This window comes from Triticum dicoccoides, chromosome 1B, assembly GCF_002162155.2.
Source record: "Triticum dicoccoides isolate Atlit2015 ecotype Zavitan chromosome 1B, WEW_v2.0, whole genome shotgun sequence".
Classification (NCBI taxonomy): domain Eukaryota; kingdom Viridiplantae; phylum Streptophyta; class Magnoliopsida; order Poales; family Poaceae; genus Triticum; species Triticum dicoccoides.
This window is the reverse complement of record NC_041381.1, coordinates 987,535-1,007,382: the sequence shown is the minus strand read 5'-3', so window position 1 is coordinate 1,007,382 and position 19,848 is coordinate 987,535. Positions and strand designations below refer to the sequence as shown.

The 19,848-nt window shown below is 46.9% G+C and overlaps 1 protein-coding gene and 1 pseudogene across 1 annotated transcript; both read right to left on the bottom strand.

Annotated features, from left to right (window-relative positions):
* Positions 1–7,252: 7,252 nt before the first annotated feature.
* Positions 7,253–10,973, bottom strand: LOC119349913 (disease resistance protein RGA5-like). The gene is made up of 4 exons (XM_037618007.1): positions 10,800–10,973; positions 10,147–10,751; positions 8,464–9,128; positions 7,253–7,947 (listed from the first exon to the last, which is right to left on the bottom strand). The coding sequence occupies exons 1-4, from the start codon at positions 10,971–10,973 to the stop codon at positions 7,253–7,255; spliced, it is 2,139 nt and encodes a 712-aa protein (XP_037473904.1).
* Positions 10,974–15,297: 4,324 nt separating this feature from the next.
* Positions 15,298–18,668, bottom strand: LOC119349912 (annotated as a pseudogene).
* Between the last annotated feature and the right edge of the window lie 1,180 nt (positions 18,669–19,848).

Here is a 19,848-nt window from a genome sequence, read left to right as displayed (position 1 = left end):
CTGCATGCTGCCCATGCAGCTGGGACCCACCACCGCTAACGGTCGGGCGCCAACTGTCTCTCCTGCAGCTCCAACAGCTCTCGAGCCACCATGACCACAGCCAAAGGTACGACTGTTCCGGCCTGGGATTTCGTTCAATAAGCTCATTTTCTCCATGTACCACTGCCTTGTCACCACACCCACCACATGCTTAACTCATAAACGCACCACACCTATATGGGTAGTTTTCTGTTCTAAGTCAGTATGCGCAAATGAAACTTTGATTAACAATGCATTAGACCATCAGTTTTCATTCAAATGTGTTTTCCACCCTGCAACACTTGCACCCAACCTGTACCTAGTACATGTGTACTCGGTCAATGTTAGAACAGAAGTCCTTCATTGTGCTCCTGTTCAATTTTCAAATTTTGAACTTCGTCTATTTGACTCCCTTGACCAAGCATAACACACAGTGCGATTGGAACTGCTGCCAGTCACGTTTGAACCGGATTCGATTGACTTGAACGAGCCCATCCTACCTAACCACCCCACGTCCTTGCTTGGACCGCCACCATCGACTAAACTACTCGCGCAAGATCTCTCTCACCTGTTAACAGATATTCACCACACTGTTCCTCGCGCGGATTCCCCTGGCCATGCCTCGGTTGACCACAACGCACTCGATGACACTGGACACGTGTTCATCTCATCCACCGCGGCCTCTCCCGTCACGTCTCGCTGCATCCTAGCTTTAGAAAGAAAACAAGACCAACGCGACGGCGGCGCTGCGCTATCCATCGATCAACCTGGTTTTTCTATCGATACGGCTTTGAACGACGCACGCCACCGCTCCCCATCACATCCCACTGCACACTCGGACCCACCCTAGTCGCCACAGCCGCCCTCCAGTCGGCTGTGCGCCCTGTCCGCCTCCCCAGCAGCCATCTCGCACGCAAAATCAAACCCTTCCGTCACTGAATCTGTGGGACCGCAAGCCCCCTCCAGTCCACCCGCTCCGCATGACATATCCAACGCTTGCATGCACACGCATGCGCCCATCATCACGCCTACCACAACACCTTCCTCCCCTACCTGCGTCAGCCTACTCGCCTCCCCGTCCCCTCAGCTCCATCCGGAGACCGCCATTAACCGAGCACAAGCCACTGCCACTGCTGCCATGCCTGCGAGCCCTTCGATCTCCACGCCGCTGCAGGTCCCGCGCAGCTACCGGGAGGTTTTGCTCAGTCCCCCACCTCGGGTCTCTGCATCTCCTCCTCCCACCCTAGCGGCCCCGCTGGCCTATAAATCACGCCCTTCTCCGATGCCTAGCCCCAAGCACATCCACCACCACTACTCTCGCAAGAAGAAGCCAAGGTGCTTCCGGTGCCTTTCTTCTGACCACATCGTCGACGACTGCCGAGACCCTGTACGCTGCTCCCGCTGCTGGTGCTCCGGCCACCGGAGTTTCAGGTGCAAAGCCATTCGTTTCCTCCCTTTCTTCCCTGCCATGCCCCCTTCCCCGAGTACTACTTCTAACCCTGCTTTTGTGCGTCCGCCATGCAGCCCGATGGCGCACACGACAGGCACGCACACCGCTTCCGGCTCATCCGCAGGCTCCAGGCGCTCTGACGGAGCTCCGATCTGGTTCGGCTCCCACTGCGTCCTCACCTCTGATCTGCCGCTGTTCCGCCTCCCGCTCATCTTTGGCCCTCGCACCTCCTCCTCGTCGCCGCCAACGCCATCCTTCGCCACTCCTTCACCTCCCTCCCCTGTCACTGCACCCACAGCGGCCTCATGCTTCTCTCCCCCGGAGCCACACATCCCCCTCCTTGTCCCTCCAACCTGCCCAGTTCGCCAGGTTGACAACCTAGCCTACGTCCACCTAGCCAACCCCATGCACAACCCATTCCGGTTCATCCGCCAGGCCATCGCCCGCCACCGCAACAACCCTACCTTCGGCCTCACCTCCTCCGCACGCGGCGCCGCTCGCCTGTCCTTTGCTAACGCAGAGGAGCGCCTCACGGCCACGGGGCACGGTCCCATCCACCACGAGGGCAACACCCTCTTCTTCGAGAGACCTGAGCATGCAGATAATAGATCCACCGCCATCTTCATCCACATGGCCGAAATCGAGGCTTTTGACTATCCAGATGAGCTTTGGCACCCTGAGGGGGCGGAGTACTTCTTCTCCCACCTTGGTGACTTTGTCTCTGCCGACCAGCATTGCTTCCAGGGCGACCACTCTAGCGTCCGTGCTCTCGTCATGGTTGCTCGCGACTTTGTCCTCCCACCCTGTCTCATGGTTCGCCTGCCTGACAACGATGTCGTTGTCGTCAAGCTGGAGAGCTGCGCGCTCTTCCGGCATGGCTCTGGGGCCTCTCCTTTCTCCTCAGAGAACGGTGACAGCGGCTCTCAAGTCTCCAACCCTCCTCTGTCTCCCAACACTATCTCCCGCATTCGCAACATTGCCACTGCCATGTCACCATTCGCCTGCACTCTGGAGTCACCACAGGGCCCTCCCCCTTCTTCATCGACGGATCGGCCTCTTGACGACATCCCGATCCTTGCTGTCATGGCGGATGGCATGCTGGTCGCCATGCTAGTTCATGCCCCATGGAATCCTCCGGCTCGCTTGCCCTGTCCTGCCCTGACGCAGGCACACGCCCGCCTCTCTTGCCCCCTTCTCGCACTGCCAGCTCCTCCTTCCCCGCCTCCTCAGCTACATGATCTATCCCCTCCACCTTCCCCACCTGCCCCTCCGGCTCCTCTCCCTGTGGTGATTCCTGCCGATCAGCCCCTGGACCTGCCTCCAGAGCCACCACATGAGTGCCTGGCCAGGCGCATCAGCAGGCGCGCAAAGATGGCTGTCAACTCTGGCATCATGGCCAGGCGCATCGCTCGCCAGGCCGAGATCGACCCTCCTATCTACTCCACTATGACTGCCAAGGCCATGCGCTCCAAGGCCAAGAAGCTCGACCTGTCCGCGGCATCCAAGGACCTCTCCGACGCTCTCATCCACGCCCGTCTCTGCGATGAGACGGGGCTCATCGACGGCTCCGCTCGCGGCCCGGCATCGCTAGAGGAGCTGGCTGCTGTTGCTGCTGCCTGTGGTGCTCCGCCGGAGATGGTCGGCGACATCGCTTCGGGCTCCGGTGACACTGGATCTCCATGATGCTCTATCTCCTCCTCGGCTACATGTGTGGCAGCCCGTGCTGGCCTTGTATGCGGTGCATCGCACCACTGCGTCCCTGTTATCTTAACCGTATGCTAGTTGTAATGCTGCTCACTACTTATTCTGTCAGTTTGTCAATGTGTATCAGGATCTGCCATGGTTGGCTTTTGGGTATCCGTCCCTATGTAAGGTGTCAACTTAAGTTTCCATTATGAAAAACGAAACGTTCTCTATCGTATCCTGGAATGTGCGTGGTTTAGGGGACAATGATAAGTGCTCTAATGTGTTCTCTGAAATCAAACAATTGGGGCCTTCAATCGCTCTACTACAAGAAACAAAATTGCAAACACCTGATTCCATCAAACTATGATCCATCTTGCCACGCTTCCTCGATTCTAATAACCACCTAGATGCGATCGGATCTGCCAGTGGAATCCTATCTGCTACCAACTCTCGCTGCTTCTCACTTCTTAACTGTCAGCACAAACGCTTCACTACTACCTTAACTCTATCATGCCTTGCCTCGCCGCATCACATCTTCATCACTAATGTATACGCCCCCTCTCAACGTGTACTAAAACTTGAATTCCTAGATGAACTTAAGCAAATAGAGCCACCAAGCACATCTCCCTGGCTTCTCATTAGTGACTTTAACCTTACACGATTCCCTAATGAGCGGAACAACAACAAATTCAGACGATCGGAAGCCGATGCCTTCAATGACACAATTGATCAGCTCGCTCTGTTAGAAATACCAATTCTGGACAGACAGTTTACCTGGTCAAACAAACGATTATCGCCTACGCTAATTCGCTTAGATAGAGTACTTATTAACCTTCCTTGGGATGCTCTCTTCCCAAACACGCACCTAACCTCCCTTACCAGATTCGTCTCTGATCATGTTCATCTTCTAGTTACTATATCCACTGATGTCCCTTCTTCCCGCCTTTTTAGATTTGAACGCTTCTGGACCTCATTCCAGGCCTGTATCAACACTGTGCGGGCCTTTTGGCAGCCCAACGGCCACGGGCCCCCCAATGATCCAGCTGCTTCCCTCGCCCATAACATCAAAAAAACACGATCGGCCCTAAAATCCTGGGCCAAGACGTTGCGGCCCATCTACCAACGGGAAAATAACTGCAAAATCGCTATCCAGGCCCTCGACCTAAACGAAGAATTCGCTCCTCTATCTCCCCTTGAGCAAAAACTAAGGCTGGTCCTCTCCAACTTGCTGCAATGTGCTATCAAACAAAAGATCGCATTTTGGAAACAGAGGGGGAAGATTCGAGTCGCCATCGATGGGGACAAAAATTCTAGGTTCTTCCACGCCTCTGCAACTCAGTGCTCTCGCTCAAATAAAATCCCTATGCTTATTCATAACTCCTCCGAAGTCTTCCTACACGAACAAAAAGCTGATATCTTAAAAAACTACTTTCAACAACTAATCGGAAATGGAAAACACGCCATTTGGAACTTCAGTTTACACCAGCTATACCCCTCTACCCTTCCCCAACTTTCCGATCTCACACAACCTTTCTCACAAGACGAAACCCACCAGGCTTTCCTTACCATGAACACAAATGCAAGCCCCGGACCAGATGGCTTTGGACCAATCTTCTTCAGAAAATTCTGGCACGATATCAACCAGTCCATATTACCGTTCTTTTCTGCCTTCCACGACCAAACGGCTTCTCTTGAACGTTTTAACCGAGCCTTCATGGTTCTCCTTCCCAAACCCCTAGCGCCAACGTCTCCAGATGCTTTTCGACCAATCTCTCTTCAAAACTGTACCCCAAAAGCAGTTGCCAAAGTTCTCACTAACAGAGTCAAGCCACTTATCCCTCTGCTCATTCACTATGATCAAACGGGTTTCCTTCACAGACGCAACATCGCTGAAAACTTCATTTATGCAGCCGATATCCTTAGTGCTTGCCACACACGTAAAGCGCCGACCATGGTCTTCAAGCTGGATTTCAGAAAAGCTTTTGATTCCATCTGCTGGTCCTCCCTCCTTCAAATCCTACAAGCTCGAGGTTTCCCCCCACTTTTCTGCTCATGGGTCCACGAAATTCTCTCCACTGGCAAAACGGCCGTCCTCTTAAATGGCATTCTGGGGCCATGGATACAATGCCGATGCGGCTTACGACAAGGAGATCCCTTCTCGCCATATTTGTTCATCATTGTTGCTGATGTCCTTCAAAGACTGATCGCCAACGCCTTCAAACAAAATGTTCTTTGCCACCCACTACGACCAAATGAACCACCAGTGACGCTGCAATACGTGGATGATACTCTTATCATCGCTGCTGCTAACGATTTAGCTACCTTAACCCTAAAACAAACGCTCCACAATTTTGCCCTTGCAACAGGCCTGCTTATCAATTTCCAAAAAACGGCACTCCTCACCATCGCCACTGATCCATCCATGCAAAACAAAATCGCCACTGCCAGTGGATGCTCATTATCCTCCTTTCCACTAATGTACCTAGGCCTTCCTCTCTCCCCCACTAAGCTACCGCTCACAGCTTTCGACCCAATCCTTGACAGCTTTCGAAAGTTCCTCTTCGGCTGGATAGCGCGTCTGCTCTCGCGCGGTGCTCGCTTAACTCTGCTCACTGCAGTTCTAGACTCACTTACAGTTTATTTTATGTCAGTTTTCCGTCTTCCCAACTCCATCTTAGCAAAACTTGACGCCATTCGAAGGGCGTTCTTCTGGTCTCATGAGGCAACTTGCACAGGGGCAAGCTGTTTAGTCGCTTGGAAAAACGTTTGCAAACCAAAAAATACTGGTGGTCTAGGCATTAAAAATCTTGAAGTTCAGAACCGCTGCTTGCTTATGAAATTCTCCTTTAAAATTCTACAGAACCCAAATGTCCCTTGGACACAGTGGTACCACCAACAATACCCTCTTGGCATCTCAGTAAAAACTGCAAGGCCCTCCTTCCTCTGGAAAATTATCAACAACCAATTGCCACTGCTCATCGAGCACTCTTTTGTAATCACCTACAATGGCCTCTCCACCTTCTTTTGGTTAGACACATGGCTACTTCAGTCGCCTCTCTATAAAGTTTTCCCCAACCTACACTCACACTCGTTGGATGACAAGGTTCTAGTGGCTACAATATGGCAAAAAGGCTTATTAGCGAACCTGCGGAACCGTCTATCTAATGTTGCTGCTCGCGAACTGGACTGTGTTCTGTTGCTGTTGCAGGATTTTCAGCAGGTACCTAGATCTAACGAACGGTCCCTCTCCCACGGGCTGCCATTCTCTGCCAAGAATGCTTACTACTCCCTTCTTGCTGAGGACGATACTGATACACACCACCACTTCATCTGGGGTTCCATGGTGCCAATCAAAGTCAAGATCTTCGCCTGGCTTCTCCTCCGTGATCGGCTAAACACGAAGGCCAACATGTTTCACAAGCACATTGCCCAATCAGCTGCTTGCCCCCGATGTCAAGACCCGCACGAGGATGCTCTTCATCTCATCTCCAACTGCTCCTATGCAACATAGGTTTGGTCCTCCTTGGGTCTGCTCTCACCAACCTCCCTGGATGATCTGCAACAATACCCCACGATTCCTGGCCTCAACCCAAACATCTGGCCTTCGGTCGCTCTGACGGTTGCATGGAAGATTTGGGACTCGAGGAACGCCTTTGTCTTCAGAAACGAGGATCACACCCACAGAACCACAATTCGTAATATTGTAGCAGATTTCTCCCTCTGGGTCTTCCGGTTCAAAAAGAAAGAAGATAATACTTCTGCTAAGCTATGGCTGAATTTCCTCTCTGCTTCTATTCATTAACTGTTTTTGTTGTAATCTGAACCAACACTGTAATTCTTCGATCCTCTTTTGAGTGGTAATATATTCAGGTGGGGAAGCTCTCCCCCCCGGTGACCGTTCAAAAAAAAACTGATGCTCTATAAAATAAATAAATAAGTAATGAGCATGTGTATTGTTTGGAGAAATAGAAGTAAGCCAAAATCTACAAAAGAAACCTGAGAGAAATAACTCACTTGCTAAATAGGTCTGAAGGGTGGGACGGTTGGGATGGCTTTCAACTGCATGCCTCAGCACAGCACGCGCACTCCCCTTGCACTTCACGGAAGAGCTGGATTTCCCATAACAAAGTGCAACGCTGACTTTCTGAAGGGAAGGGAGGTGTGTCCCATCCCGACATCCAGCTCACCGCTGGCAATATCCGACCACTCAGCACGGAACCCCAGGATTTCAAGCCTTGGCATTGCTCCTCGTGGAAACATAGATGGCCCCGTGAGAAAACCAAAGAACTCGCACACTCTCAAACATGGGAATGCATTAGCGCCAACAACGAATGTTTCGACACGAGTGTGTTGATCTTTGTTGGTCGACAGGAAGAGATAACGAAGAGTGGGAAGCCTCCCAAGGATCTGAATATCAACTTCCGGACGCACTCTGTCCACTGAAACATGCATGTATGAGAGGAGGGGAACCAATGATGAATTAACCCACCTAGGCAATGTCGTGGTGCACCTTGTAAACAAGAGGTACCGAAGCTGTGGGGTGGGCACAAAGCCATCCCAGCTGACATCAGACCTTGCACGCCATGCACAACCGAAAATTGTTAGACTCTGCATTTTCTGCAGCTTGCTCAGGGACTCCACCAAAGAATTACACACGCTCTCATCGCTCCCATTCCAGCAAAGGTAGAGCACTCTCAGCTTGACCAGTTGCCCTAGCTCTTTCACATCCACCAATTTTCCAGTCAGCTCTTCTAGGGACGTCAGGTTCCCGATCCCAACGGGTAACACCGCATCTTGTGCATCTAGGAATATCAAACATTTTAGACGGACAACACTTGGCGGAATCACTCGTATACTTGATCCATTTTCTGCTAAGTCGAGTGTCTCCAAAAACTGTACCTTTCCTACTTCCACAGGGAGCTCACGAACAAAAGTGCTTCTGAGCCCTAGATACCTTAGGTGTAATAAATTGTCAATATACCTGAGATCAACATCATGGCCATTTCTCCCAAGATCACAACCTTCTAAATCCAATACACGTAAAACTTGAAAGCATGAAATAGTTCGGATTAGATCAATATTTGTTCTAAAAAGAACAACAGACCTCACTTGTGGCATACTTTTTGCATCGACCAGATTGGTGGTGGGCTCTGACATGCTATTTTGAAAAGATAATCTGCGACTCTTGCTATGTGAAATAGATTTGCTTTGTTGTGTACCATCTAATATTGTAGCAAAGTTTTGTTCACTAGACAGGGAACATAACAGATCAAGCACCATATCATGCACGCGACAAGCTCCCGCCTTGCCGGTAGCATCAACATGTACTGGTTGAATCAAGTTTCTATTTGCGAGCTCATTGAAGTAACTCTCTCCAAGCTCAAATAGTCCAGTTTCTTGTTCTCCACCTTGCACAAAGCCCTCGGCTATCCACATCCATATCAGCCGGTCTCTCCTTATCTCAAAATCCTCTGGAAATATACTGAGATATAATAAACAAGTCTTCAAATGAGAAGGTAAATCATAATAACTAAAGGACAATATTCTCTGCATGTCCTTTGCACCTCCACCTCCTGCAAGTCCACGACCAATAGAGCCAAGTATGTTGTCCCATTGATACTTTGGCTTTATCTGTTGATCTTGACCATTACTAGCTAAAATACTAGCAATAGTGATTATGGCTAGTGGTACTCCACCACATTTTTTTAAGATTTCTCTAGATACCTTCTCCAACTCATCGGGACACTTAATTCCTTGAGGAAATATTCTTTTGTAGAAGAGTCTTTTGGAGTGATCATCAGTAAGTGGTTTCATCTGATATATTATATCATCACCAGAAGAGCAACATGCTTCAGAGATACTGCCAATGCGGGTGGTAGTCATTACTCGACTACCAAGGTAGTTGTTGGAGAAAACACACTTGATCAATCCCCATGCTTCTTCATCCCATATGTCGTCAATTACAATAAGGTACCTGTATGTGTTCTTTAGAGCGTTAGTTTGAAAATGAACCAACATAACTAGGTTTCTATTATGTCCAGAAGTCAGCACCAAATTAATTAAGAGAAGGTATTGGCAGCTCAAGAAATTTATAGAAAAAAATTAATCGGCTAGAAACATAGATGGTGCATAATTGGAAGATTCATATAAAACACAAAAGAAAGGCCTAATACCAGCGTCCATTTAACAAAACCAAAGTAAAACTAATTTGGTATGTTAGAGCTAATCTTGATATTTGTATTAGCATGTTTGAGTTTTGCATGTAGTCTAGTCTAGTGTGGTGTTCGTCCGACGAAGGCTTCAGGTGAGCGCGCCAAGGAGGTGAGATGCCAGGATGCCGTGTTAGGCGGCGAGCACGGCGAGATGCCGATGGTGCTGCGTGAGAAGCGGCAAGAAGTATCAGAGGCTGGAGCCGTGATGGACTGCATCAAATTGGGTCGGGTGAACCGGCCAGTCGTTCTGTTTGTTGGACTAGCTGTTCATGCGTGAGTTCGTTTAGTCCTAGCCGAGAGTATCGTTGCTAGTAGTTGATGCATGCATGTAGTTGGCCTGGTCACAAGTGGTTACCGAGTCGTGTGCAACGCTGGAGTGATTCCAGGAGTGGAGTACGTGGGAGTTAGTGGCCCGTATGGTGCTCAAGTTGTTATCCTGTACTGGCTATTTAAGCACAACAAATGAATGAGAAAGATGAGGCCGAGAGGGCTGAGCAGAGAAACCATGTAGCCATTGTGGTTCACCAAGGGAGTGTCTCTGGCAAAGCCGTTCCTCTTCCTTGGTATATGCGTGCGTTGTGTGTGTGTGAGTGTTCTTGTGGGAAGCCACCGAGGAGAAGAGTAGCTTGAGAGAGATGGAGAGTTGTGTGAGGCAGCTCAAGGTAGAAGAAAGGCGGCGCTGCGAGAGGGGCAGCGCCAACAATTTGGTACACACTATTCACTACCATTACATGCTTCCTTAGAAAGAATAATGATAATCACTTGCTCCTGTGTACGTACCTCTTATCCTGAAGAAAATTCCTCAATTCATCGAGGAGTTGTTCATGGTCCCTAGCAGCTTCGTTGATGGTAGCATACTTGCTCTTGTCAAGTTCATATAAGATCTTCTTGAAAATCTTGGTCATGTCAGGAGTCCGAGACACGGAAACAAAAGCTACACTATCAAACTGCACTTTGATCTTGTCATACACTGCTTTGGCCAGAGTTGTCTTGCCCAGTCCGCCAAATCCAACAATAGACATGGTCCTTAATTGGTCCTTGGACCTCTCATTGCCGTCACACAGCTTCTCGATCAGCTCATCTCTGATGTGATCTATCCCAACAAGCTCTGTGACATCTTTGTACACCGCCTTGAGGCGAGGGTCAATGGCATCACCATTACCTTTGGTGTCCGCGTCACTCATATACTTTTGGCGCAGGTCACCCAACTCCTGGGAGAGCCACTGAGCTTCTTCAATGTCATTGGAAATCTGATGAAGAGCCTTACCCTTGGTAAACAATTTGGTAGCCCTTTTGAGGAACTTCTTGACTCTGTTCTTCATGTTGTTGGAGCCATGATCATGGCCGACGTCCTCCACGCGCACGAGGAAACCGTCGACAGCGTCCTCCATGCGGTAGGAGAGCTCCCTCACTTTGCCCGCCCACATGAGGACCTGCTCGTCCAACTGCTCGGCCGGCTTGGTGCCGATCTTGCTTAGAACCGCGTGCATCATCTCCAACTCCGTGATGAGAGATTTCACGCCTTTCCTCACGCGTTTCTCCAGGTTGTACTCGTTTGCGAGCAGGCCACGGAGCTTCTTGATCAAGGGGATCATGGCCGCCTCCATGGCTTGGACGAGGAGGAGGGGTGTGTTTTCTTGCTTTGGCGGAGGAGTTGGTGTTGGTGGTGCTAATGCAGTAATGCTAGTGCTGGAGAAACGGAGGAGGAGACGATGGTGGTGGTGCTTCTAATGATAGAGCTGGAGAAAATGAGCTGCTACAGATGGAGGTGGTGCAGCAGTCCATGTGCCTTGGTGCAGGCATCCGATGCTTTGTTAAAGCTCTCTATTTATTTATTTCTCTTGAGTCCAGTTTGCCTAACACGTCACAACATCTTAATAATCAACCACAAAGGCAGGCGTGCACATGACAACAGAGTGATGATCAGCGATTCACAAATTCAGTAAGTAAAACAGAGTAGTCAGCTGTACAAGACAAACAGAGTAAAACAGAGAGCAAATCATGCATGATGAAATAGAGTAAAACAGAGTAGTCAGCTGTACAACACATACACGTAAATAGACACATGGACGTCGGTCATCCAGGCTCTAGTGTCTGTACTGAATTATTATTAGCAAATCATGCATCATGAAACCGATGTTCCTGAATTCTCCTGGTGCTGCTACTGGACGACTTTGTCATCCAGCGAAATTGCAACTGCATTTGCAAGTCACTAACTGGTTCATGGAGTGCTTATCATTTGCATTAGAGTGCTTTCCTGCATCTCGGTTACCCGCTCTGCCCCCTCTTCGCCCTCCTCGGCGTCCACGTCCCCCGCCTGGTTCAGGTCCAGCCCGCATTGTCCAAGAGGCACGGAGATCGCTGAACACTAATGCTGATTTTGGGTGGATTCCATCCCCATGCTCCTTAAATACATGACCCAAGTGTCCGCACACCGAACACCAATCCGGGAGGCGCTCATACTTCTCCCTGTAAATCTGCCTCTCTTTGTTCCTGATTAGTGACACTGCGTTCTTCAGAGGCTTGTAGACATTTATCTTAACCCAGACACGAAAGAAATTGCCTACAAAATCATACGAAGATTTCTCCACATGCAGTACTTCTCCAACTTTCGCAGCCAAAGAAGGTACCAAGTGTCCATATAGCTCTGGAACATCATGGATCTGAGTCCAAATATCTATAGTATCAAGCTTGACTTTGGTCAGCTGGGTTATTCCATCTTAGGGAGTGATAACGACGGCATGTCCTCTGAAATTCCAGGGCCCCTCCTGCATGACTCTCTCCCAGTCCCCTAGACAGCTGAATTGCAGTGTATACAGATTAGCTTCGAGCGGTCTGAAATTCACTGGCTGCGCCTGATCCCATGCCGATCTCATGTTTCTGAAAAACCATACTTGACTGTACGATTTATCGATGTGAACTCGAGCCACTGCCCTCCACCTTGCGGCTTCCTTAGGGACTTCAGATTCGTCTACCACCACATCATCCATGTCATCTTCCTGGAGCCCTAGCTCCTCCATCATCCTTTCCAGATCTATTGCAGACGTAGGGCTGGCGGCCGCAGCCGACGTGCCTCCAGCTTCCACATACATCTTGCACTTCTTACCCGATCTTCTTTGCAGCACCGGGTATACCTATGGAGAAACCCTAGCCCGGGCCGATTGCCTCGAGGAGAAACATAGCCAAGGCCGGGCAGCGTTCCGAGGAACACCCCTGAGTCAGCCCGAACTGGTTCCCTGGAGCAGATCGGTGGGAGGGAAGAAGCGATCTCAACGGCAGCTAGGATCGCTGCCGAGAGCAAAAAACCCTAACGTGAGGGAAAAGTAACACACAGGTGTATGGGGAACAGTACATAGGGGTGCTAGCTTCCCTGAGGTGCCTTGGCTGGCCCATGTGACACTTGCGTCGGCCCATTTGGGGAAGCATCGATATACAGGAGCATGATGTAAGAAGAACTAAATAGGAGTCGTGTGCCCAAGAATAGAATACTCTAAAATCAACCAAAAACTGCAGCAGGAGTCGTGTACTCTGTCCGGCCTCTCGTTAGCTCTCACATCTTTCATCAACCAAAAAAGACTCTGCATGACAAAGAATGGAGAAAGCTACATATTTAATTTATTAACGCTCACTAGCATAATTGCACCATAATAAAATAATACTATGAACTTATTGTCTGAAATACAAATGTGAATGTATAGTTACCAATCACGTGGGTCAGATTACATATGAGAGGGAGAAACTCCATGACACACAAAGAACAAGTTGATCTGTGAGGAAGAGGATGCCTTCCGGGGATGGAAATCTTAAGATGGCTTAACTCCTCAAAAGATTTCCTTTGTCATGCTTTTTATTAGGATTATTACTTCATTTGGACCCCATCATTCACCCTGTATAATACTAAAAACTGAGAGAATAAGCTAACAAATTTTGATTTCACTTTCTTTTTATTCTTAATCGCATTCATCAACTAGTACTCTTTTTTTTTGCATGGTAATACATGTCTCATTTGTATCATAGGTATCATAGTACAAGTCATGTAACCGACCTGGCAAAACTGAAAAGACAGCAGAAAGCTAGCCTTTGCACAAAGGAACAACAACCGAGAAGTAAAATTACAGTCAAGATTGAAAAAACCTCTGAACTTGACACCAACACCCGTCACCTGCCTCTGAAACAACGACAGTAGCCACTAAAGGGAAAAATGACGGATCACCTTCACACCCGAGCTCGTAGCGGCTCCATCGCTGATATGCAGCTTTGCGGACCTCCAAGGTGGCTCACCAAAGGTAAAACCATTACCGTTGAACGAATCAACAACTAGTACTCTTGTGAATAATAGGTTAGATGCATTAGCTTTCTATATACAAAAAATATTCATTGATTCAATTAAAATAAATAAAATAAAACTCGATGTGCCCTTCTTGGCACTGACAAATCAAATCAAATTAAACAGTGCAACCATCACTTCTGCCAACAAACTAACACAAATTTACTCCGTACTATTTTTCACTTTTCAGGCATGGTAACAAGTAAAACAGAGTTTGACATCAGGGCAGCAAAACTCGCTGCTCTGGTTTTCTTGGGACGGCGCCAAAAGTTGCGTGCGCGTGTGTATGCACTGCAACCATTGTCCTTTTGTTTTCTTATTAAACTGAAAAATAACGCTATTTCTAGGCAACAGGGAATTCTTGTCCAATTGTCAACTACCTCTAAACACTGCATTGTCACACCATGTAAAATACTAGAGAGCTGACTTCAGTGACAAAGGCGTTCCAAACTGCTTAATTAACATTTTGGCAATTACACACCATGTAAGCACCAGAGCTGACTTCAGTGACACCAATTAACATTTCGTGTCATCAATAAGCAAGTAGTCTCATTTTCTTTTACACCATCTCAGCAATTCGTAACAAATTTATGGCATGTATATATCTATGGTTTCAGTAAACAAAATCCTGTTGGTAGGCGAATGAACTGCTTAACCAACTTGCTGAAATCCATGCACCGCAAGGCCACCATATGAAGAAGCCTGCACATCGACAGTGAGCTCCACCGTCCACCAGCGCCGCCCCTCATATTGAAGCCTACATCTCCTTCGACGATGGTGCCACCATGATGACCACTATGGAGTAAGTGTCGACCTGCTTCTCAGGCTTGCCAGCACTTCCGTTTCAAAGGACCAGTGACCTTCTGGGGCTGTTAGGACAGCTCTTGAGCAATTTAAGACTGTGCTTGCCTCCAAACTCTGAACCTTTATATGAGATTATTGTGCTGCCAGTGCTAGTGACTGACAGTGTGGTGGTTAACTGGTTATTGCGGTGTCTGTTCTTAGGATTTGATTACGTGTGTGTTACTCCCTCTGTCCCAAAATATAAGAACGTTTTTAACAGTACACTAATGTCAAAAACGTTCTTATATTATGGGACGAAGGGAGTAGTATGCACCCACTCGTCATTGACGCCAACTATCGTCAACTATCGTCATTGACGCCAGACCATCAGACATGCTTCATTGCTTCCTGAAACTTCAAATTTCAGCACTGAATAGACAAAGACACAAACTCGCGTGGTAAGGAAATTTGAGAGAGGGGCACAAGTGCCTTGCACTGCTCAAACTTCTGCAGCTTTTCTCGTGTTTTCTCTTCTCTTATTTGAAGATAACAAACTTGAACAAGAGAACTGTAAACGTGACCTCGTGCGAGTCGTGCCATTGCACAAGTCTGGGATCACGTGGGCGCACAACTTACGACAGCACAAGACTCGGACATTGTACAAACAAACTCGTGGAGTGGTCCACACTGACATGGCGATTACACACCATTGTCTACCACATCGACCATTCTTTCATGTGTAAAAGAAGAAAATGAAATCTACAATTAACAAGACAAGGTGCTAGATTCATTCAACACACTTGACAATGACTAGAGGATGATCATTGGATGAGTGCTTGGTATGCCTCCCGCATGGTTGGCCTTGCTTGGGGAGAAGTTTCCAATCCAGGTTGACGAGCAGAGCCAAGCTATCCTCTTCTGTTGTTGTTGGTGTTGTCGGCGGTTGGTCTAGAATATCTTTCACCAGCACATCTTGTTCCCCGCTTGAGATACCATCTAATAGTTCCCTTGGATGCTTTCCCATCACTAACTCTAGCACAACCACGCCAAAGCTATAGACGTCACATTTCTCAGTCACAACAGACGTGTATGCCATTTCTGCACAATATCAAATTAAACATTAGAATTACAAACAAAGTGGTCAGAGATGAATGCTTCTGACGTGAGAAGAAAGATATACTACTACATACCAAGAGCAATGTAGCCATATGTTCCTGCTAGTGTGCTCCAGTTTGATGAATCGGACTTAAGAATCCTTGTTGTGCCAAAATCTGAGACAAAAGCCTTCAAGGGTGTGTCAAGTAAGATGTTATTGCTTGTGATATCTCGATGTATTATAGGTGGACTGCATTCATGGTGCAAACAAGATACTGCTTGAGCCACATCATTTGCAACAACAATTCTCTTGTGCCAATTCAATTCCTTTGCTAGCTCCTCATTTTCCAATGTCTTGTGGAGGCTTCCCTGTTGAATGTAGTCATAGACTAGAAATGTATACGCTGGATGGGAGCAGAATCAATACATTTTGACAATGCTTCGTTGTCGGATTTGTGTTAAGATTTCCATTTCACTATGGAATCTTCTTTCATCTTCCAACTCTTCTTCGACCTGATGAAGCCTCTTGATAGCAACTAGCTGCCCGTCTTGGAGTTGTGCCTTGTAGACTTTGTCGTATCCTCCTATTCCAATGATGTACTTATCATCAAAGTCTTCTGTTGCCCTTACAATATCATCAAATGCTAATCTTCCATCAAAATTCCAAACAGAGAATACACCCCTTGCTTTAGTGGTAACACTTTCTTGTGGTTTTCTCTTCATACGAGTAAGTATTATTATGACAACAGTTGTCGCAACAATGCTGACAGCCATCACAAGAACAATTGGCAAAATCAAACCAAGTAACTTCCCCTTTTTGTGAGCAGCTACTGGGGTTGAATAACAAGGTGGCATGCTAGAGAGGTTACCACATAGACATTTATTGGGAAGAAACCAACTTGTTGAAGCATTTTTTAGTAGCCTTGTTATTGGGATTGGTCCTTCCAAGTCGTTGTAGGATACATCGACTGTTGAAAGGCTCACAATGTTTGCAAAGGATGATGGGATGCTCCCACTGAACTGATTATGTGATAAATTCAGAAATTCTAGCATCTCCAACTTCCCGAGTTGCCGTGGTAACACATCAGTGAGGTTATTGTTGCTCGCATCTAGCATGATTTGCAGGCCTTCTAAATTTCCAATCGCACCAGGCAAACTCCCACTAAAGTTGTTGTTGTTAATCTTCAAGGATTGCAATTTTGTGCAACCCCCTAGTTCCTCCGATATTAATCCACCCAGTCTATTCCCAGATATATCAAGGTATCCTGAGTTGCTTCGCTTTTGTATTTGTATGGGTATGGGTCCAGATAGTTGGTTTGGTGATAGGTTCAGTATATATAGATTTTCTAAAGTACAGATTTCTGGTGGAATCTCACCGTTAAGATGATTAGAATCGAGTGTTAGTTCTTCTAGGTTGGACAATCTAGAAAGGATTGGAGGTATGGAACCAGTGACTTTATTTTGTGCTAGATGTAATACCGTTAATTGGGTACATGCACCTAGATTTCATGTGATTTTCCCAGAGAATCTATTTGATGTCAAGACCATGTCTTTTAGTTGTGGGTACACACCAAAATGTTGAGATAAATCTCATGTTAGTTGGTTCCACTGAGGATCGATTTCAACCAAACTCGCACATGTCTTTAAATCCGTGGAATTAGGCCACCGAACATATTAAAAGATATGCCGATGGATTGAAGTCTACCACCTGAATATATATTTGCGGGTAAAGTTCCTGAAAGTGAGTTGTTAGACAACCCAAGTTTAATAAGGCTTGTGAGATGTCCTACTTCTTGAGGAAGAGAACCTGGCAGATTGTTATCAAAGAGTTGCAAATCTTGGACACTTTGCAACTTCCCAAAAGTTTTTGGGATTGATCCCGAAATTTGGTTAAGATACAAGCCTAAATACTTGAGGTTCATTAGATTGCCAATCTCTTGGGGAATGAGACTGGTTATCTGATTATCAGAGAGGGATAATGCAAGTAACTTGGTAATATTTCCTAAGTTGTCAGGAAGAGAGCCAAATATTTGGTTCTCGGACAAGTATAATCCTTGGAGATTCAGCAAGCCGCCCACTTTTGAAGGCATCGGCCCTGTGATTTTATTTGTATAGAGAAAAAGCTTATTTAGCAAAGTGAGGTTTCCTAGTCCTGGGGGTATTGAACCAGTTATTTGATTTCGATAGAGACAAAGTATATTCAGCATATTAAGATTTCCTATTGTCGGGCGGATGGAACCTGTGATTTGATTATGATAGAGAAAAAATTTGTTCATCTTAGTGAGATTGGTTATGGAGACTGGAATTGGCCCCGATAAATCATTTGAATTAAGCTCAAGACTTTGCATATGGACTAGCCTGCCTAGTTCTTTTGGTATAGGTCCTGAAAGATGATAACCAAACAGGTACAAAGTATTTAGCTGGGTCAGATTACCAATGGTTTTCGGTATCAAACCGCTTAAGTTGTTGTTGCTTAGTTGCAAAACTTGGAGGTTGACAAGCCTTCCAATCTCTTCAGGAATGAGAACTGATACCATGTTTTGGTGAATGCCAAGTTGACTTAACATTGTTAGGTTACCAAGAGATGCAGGGATATGTCCTGTGAGTTTGTTAATGAGAGATCAAACAACATGAGACTTTGCAGGTCACCAATCTCACAAGGAATTTTCCCTACGAGCTGGTTCTGCTCAAGGTTGAGTTCTAAAAGTGCTGACAGCGAGCTGATACTAGTGGGTAGTGCACCATGGAGACTATTGTTATGAAGGTTGATATATGAGAGGAATGGAAGAGCCGAAAAGTTGAGCTCACCAAGCTTTCCATGGATGCCAGCATCTGGCAGAGAGATGTTGGTCACCACCCAGGGCATGTGGCGGCCATGGCGAACAGCCGTGCACATTAAGCCTGTCCAGTTGCAGGGGCTGGTGTTCTCCTGCCAAGAGCTCATCTGCAGCGGTGGGCTTGCAAGAGTAGCTTTCTAGTGGAGGAGGGCCATTTGTTGGGACCTTAGTGAGATCCCTCCAGGCCGCGCCGCTTGTGCTTCTTCTTGGAGAAGAAGGCACGGCAGGAGCAACAGACAGAGATGGAACAGAGCTCGCATTTTGCAGCCTAGTGTTTGCATGTTGTGTTTGGTTTGGGGACGTGATTCCATGCAGAGGGCAACTCTATTTATTTGACCAGTGCACCAACCGTAGTTACGAGGTCATCTAAGTCAGTCAACACACATCAATTGAGTCGAAACCGCATGGCAATTGCCAATATAGCTAGCTAGGTGAGCCCTCTATCCAGGCCCATCAAATAATGGTGATCTGCCAGCCTGCATGAATGCTAAGACCAGACCATAGACCTTGCATAAGTCTTGGTCCTTTCCACACACACAAGACTACAAGACCACAAGTCGTGCTGCATGACTAAAGTCCTGTCTTTTCACACGAGCACCAAATGATACCACACCAAGTTTCGTCTCAGTGCACTTCAATTTGTTTCAGAAAGATGATTGATACAATCTCGATCATCAGGTTTATTGCTATAGGTTTATGTGCCCGCAAATTAAAATCTATCTATCATATTATTATTAAACTAAGAGGCAAACGAGCAATCACATTCTTCACATATGCAAAACCATATGATATGTCGCTTATAGATTTTAAAAGGCTGAGGTTTAGAAATTAAATTAATGTACCTGAGATTGTAACACAGGGAGTCTGGTCCGTCCGGTGGCGGTCCATGAAGGACTTTGACCTGCAATCAGGCAAGGCATATGAATGTAGTACATGCATGCGTTTATATTGGGGTACACACGGAACTTGTATTTATATTGAGGTCCTCTAAGTCAGTCGACACACATCAATTGAGTCGAATCTGCTGGTGCTATCATTCATGTGTGTGTGAGCTATGCAGCACAAGTGTGCCGCATGACAATTGCCAATATAGCTAGCTAGGTCAGCCCTCTATCAAATAATGGTGATCTGGCAGCCTGCATGAATGCGAAGACCAGACCATAAACCTCCCTTAAGTCTTCGTTGTTTGCACACACAAGACTACAAGACCACAAGTCGTGCTGCAAGACCACACCAAGTTTCGCCTCACTTCACTTCAACTTTTTTTAGAAAGATGGTTGATACAATCTCGATCATCAGATTTATTGTGATAGTTTTATGTGCCCGCAAATTAAAATCTATCTCTTATATTAAACTAAGAAGCAAACGAGCAATAACATTTCTAACCTAGGCAAAACCATCTGATATGTTGCTTATAGATTTTAAAGGTTCAGATTAAAA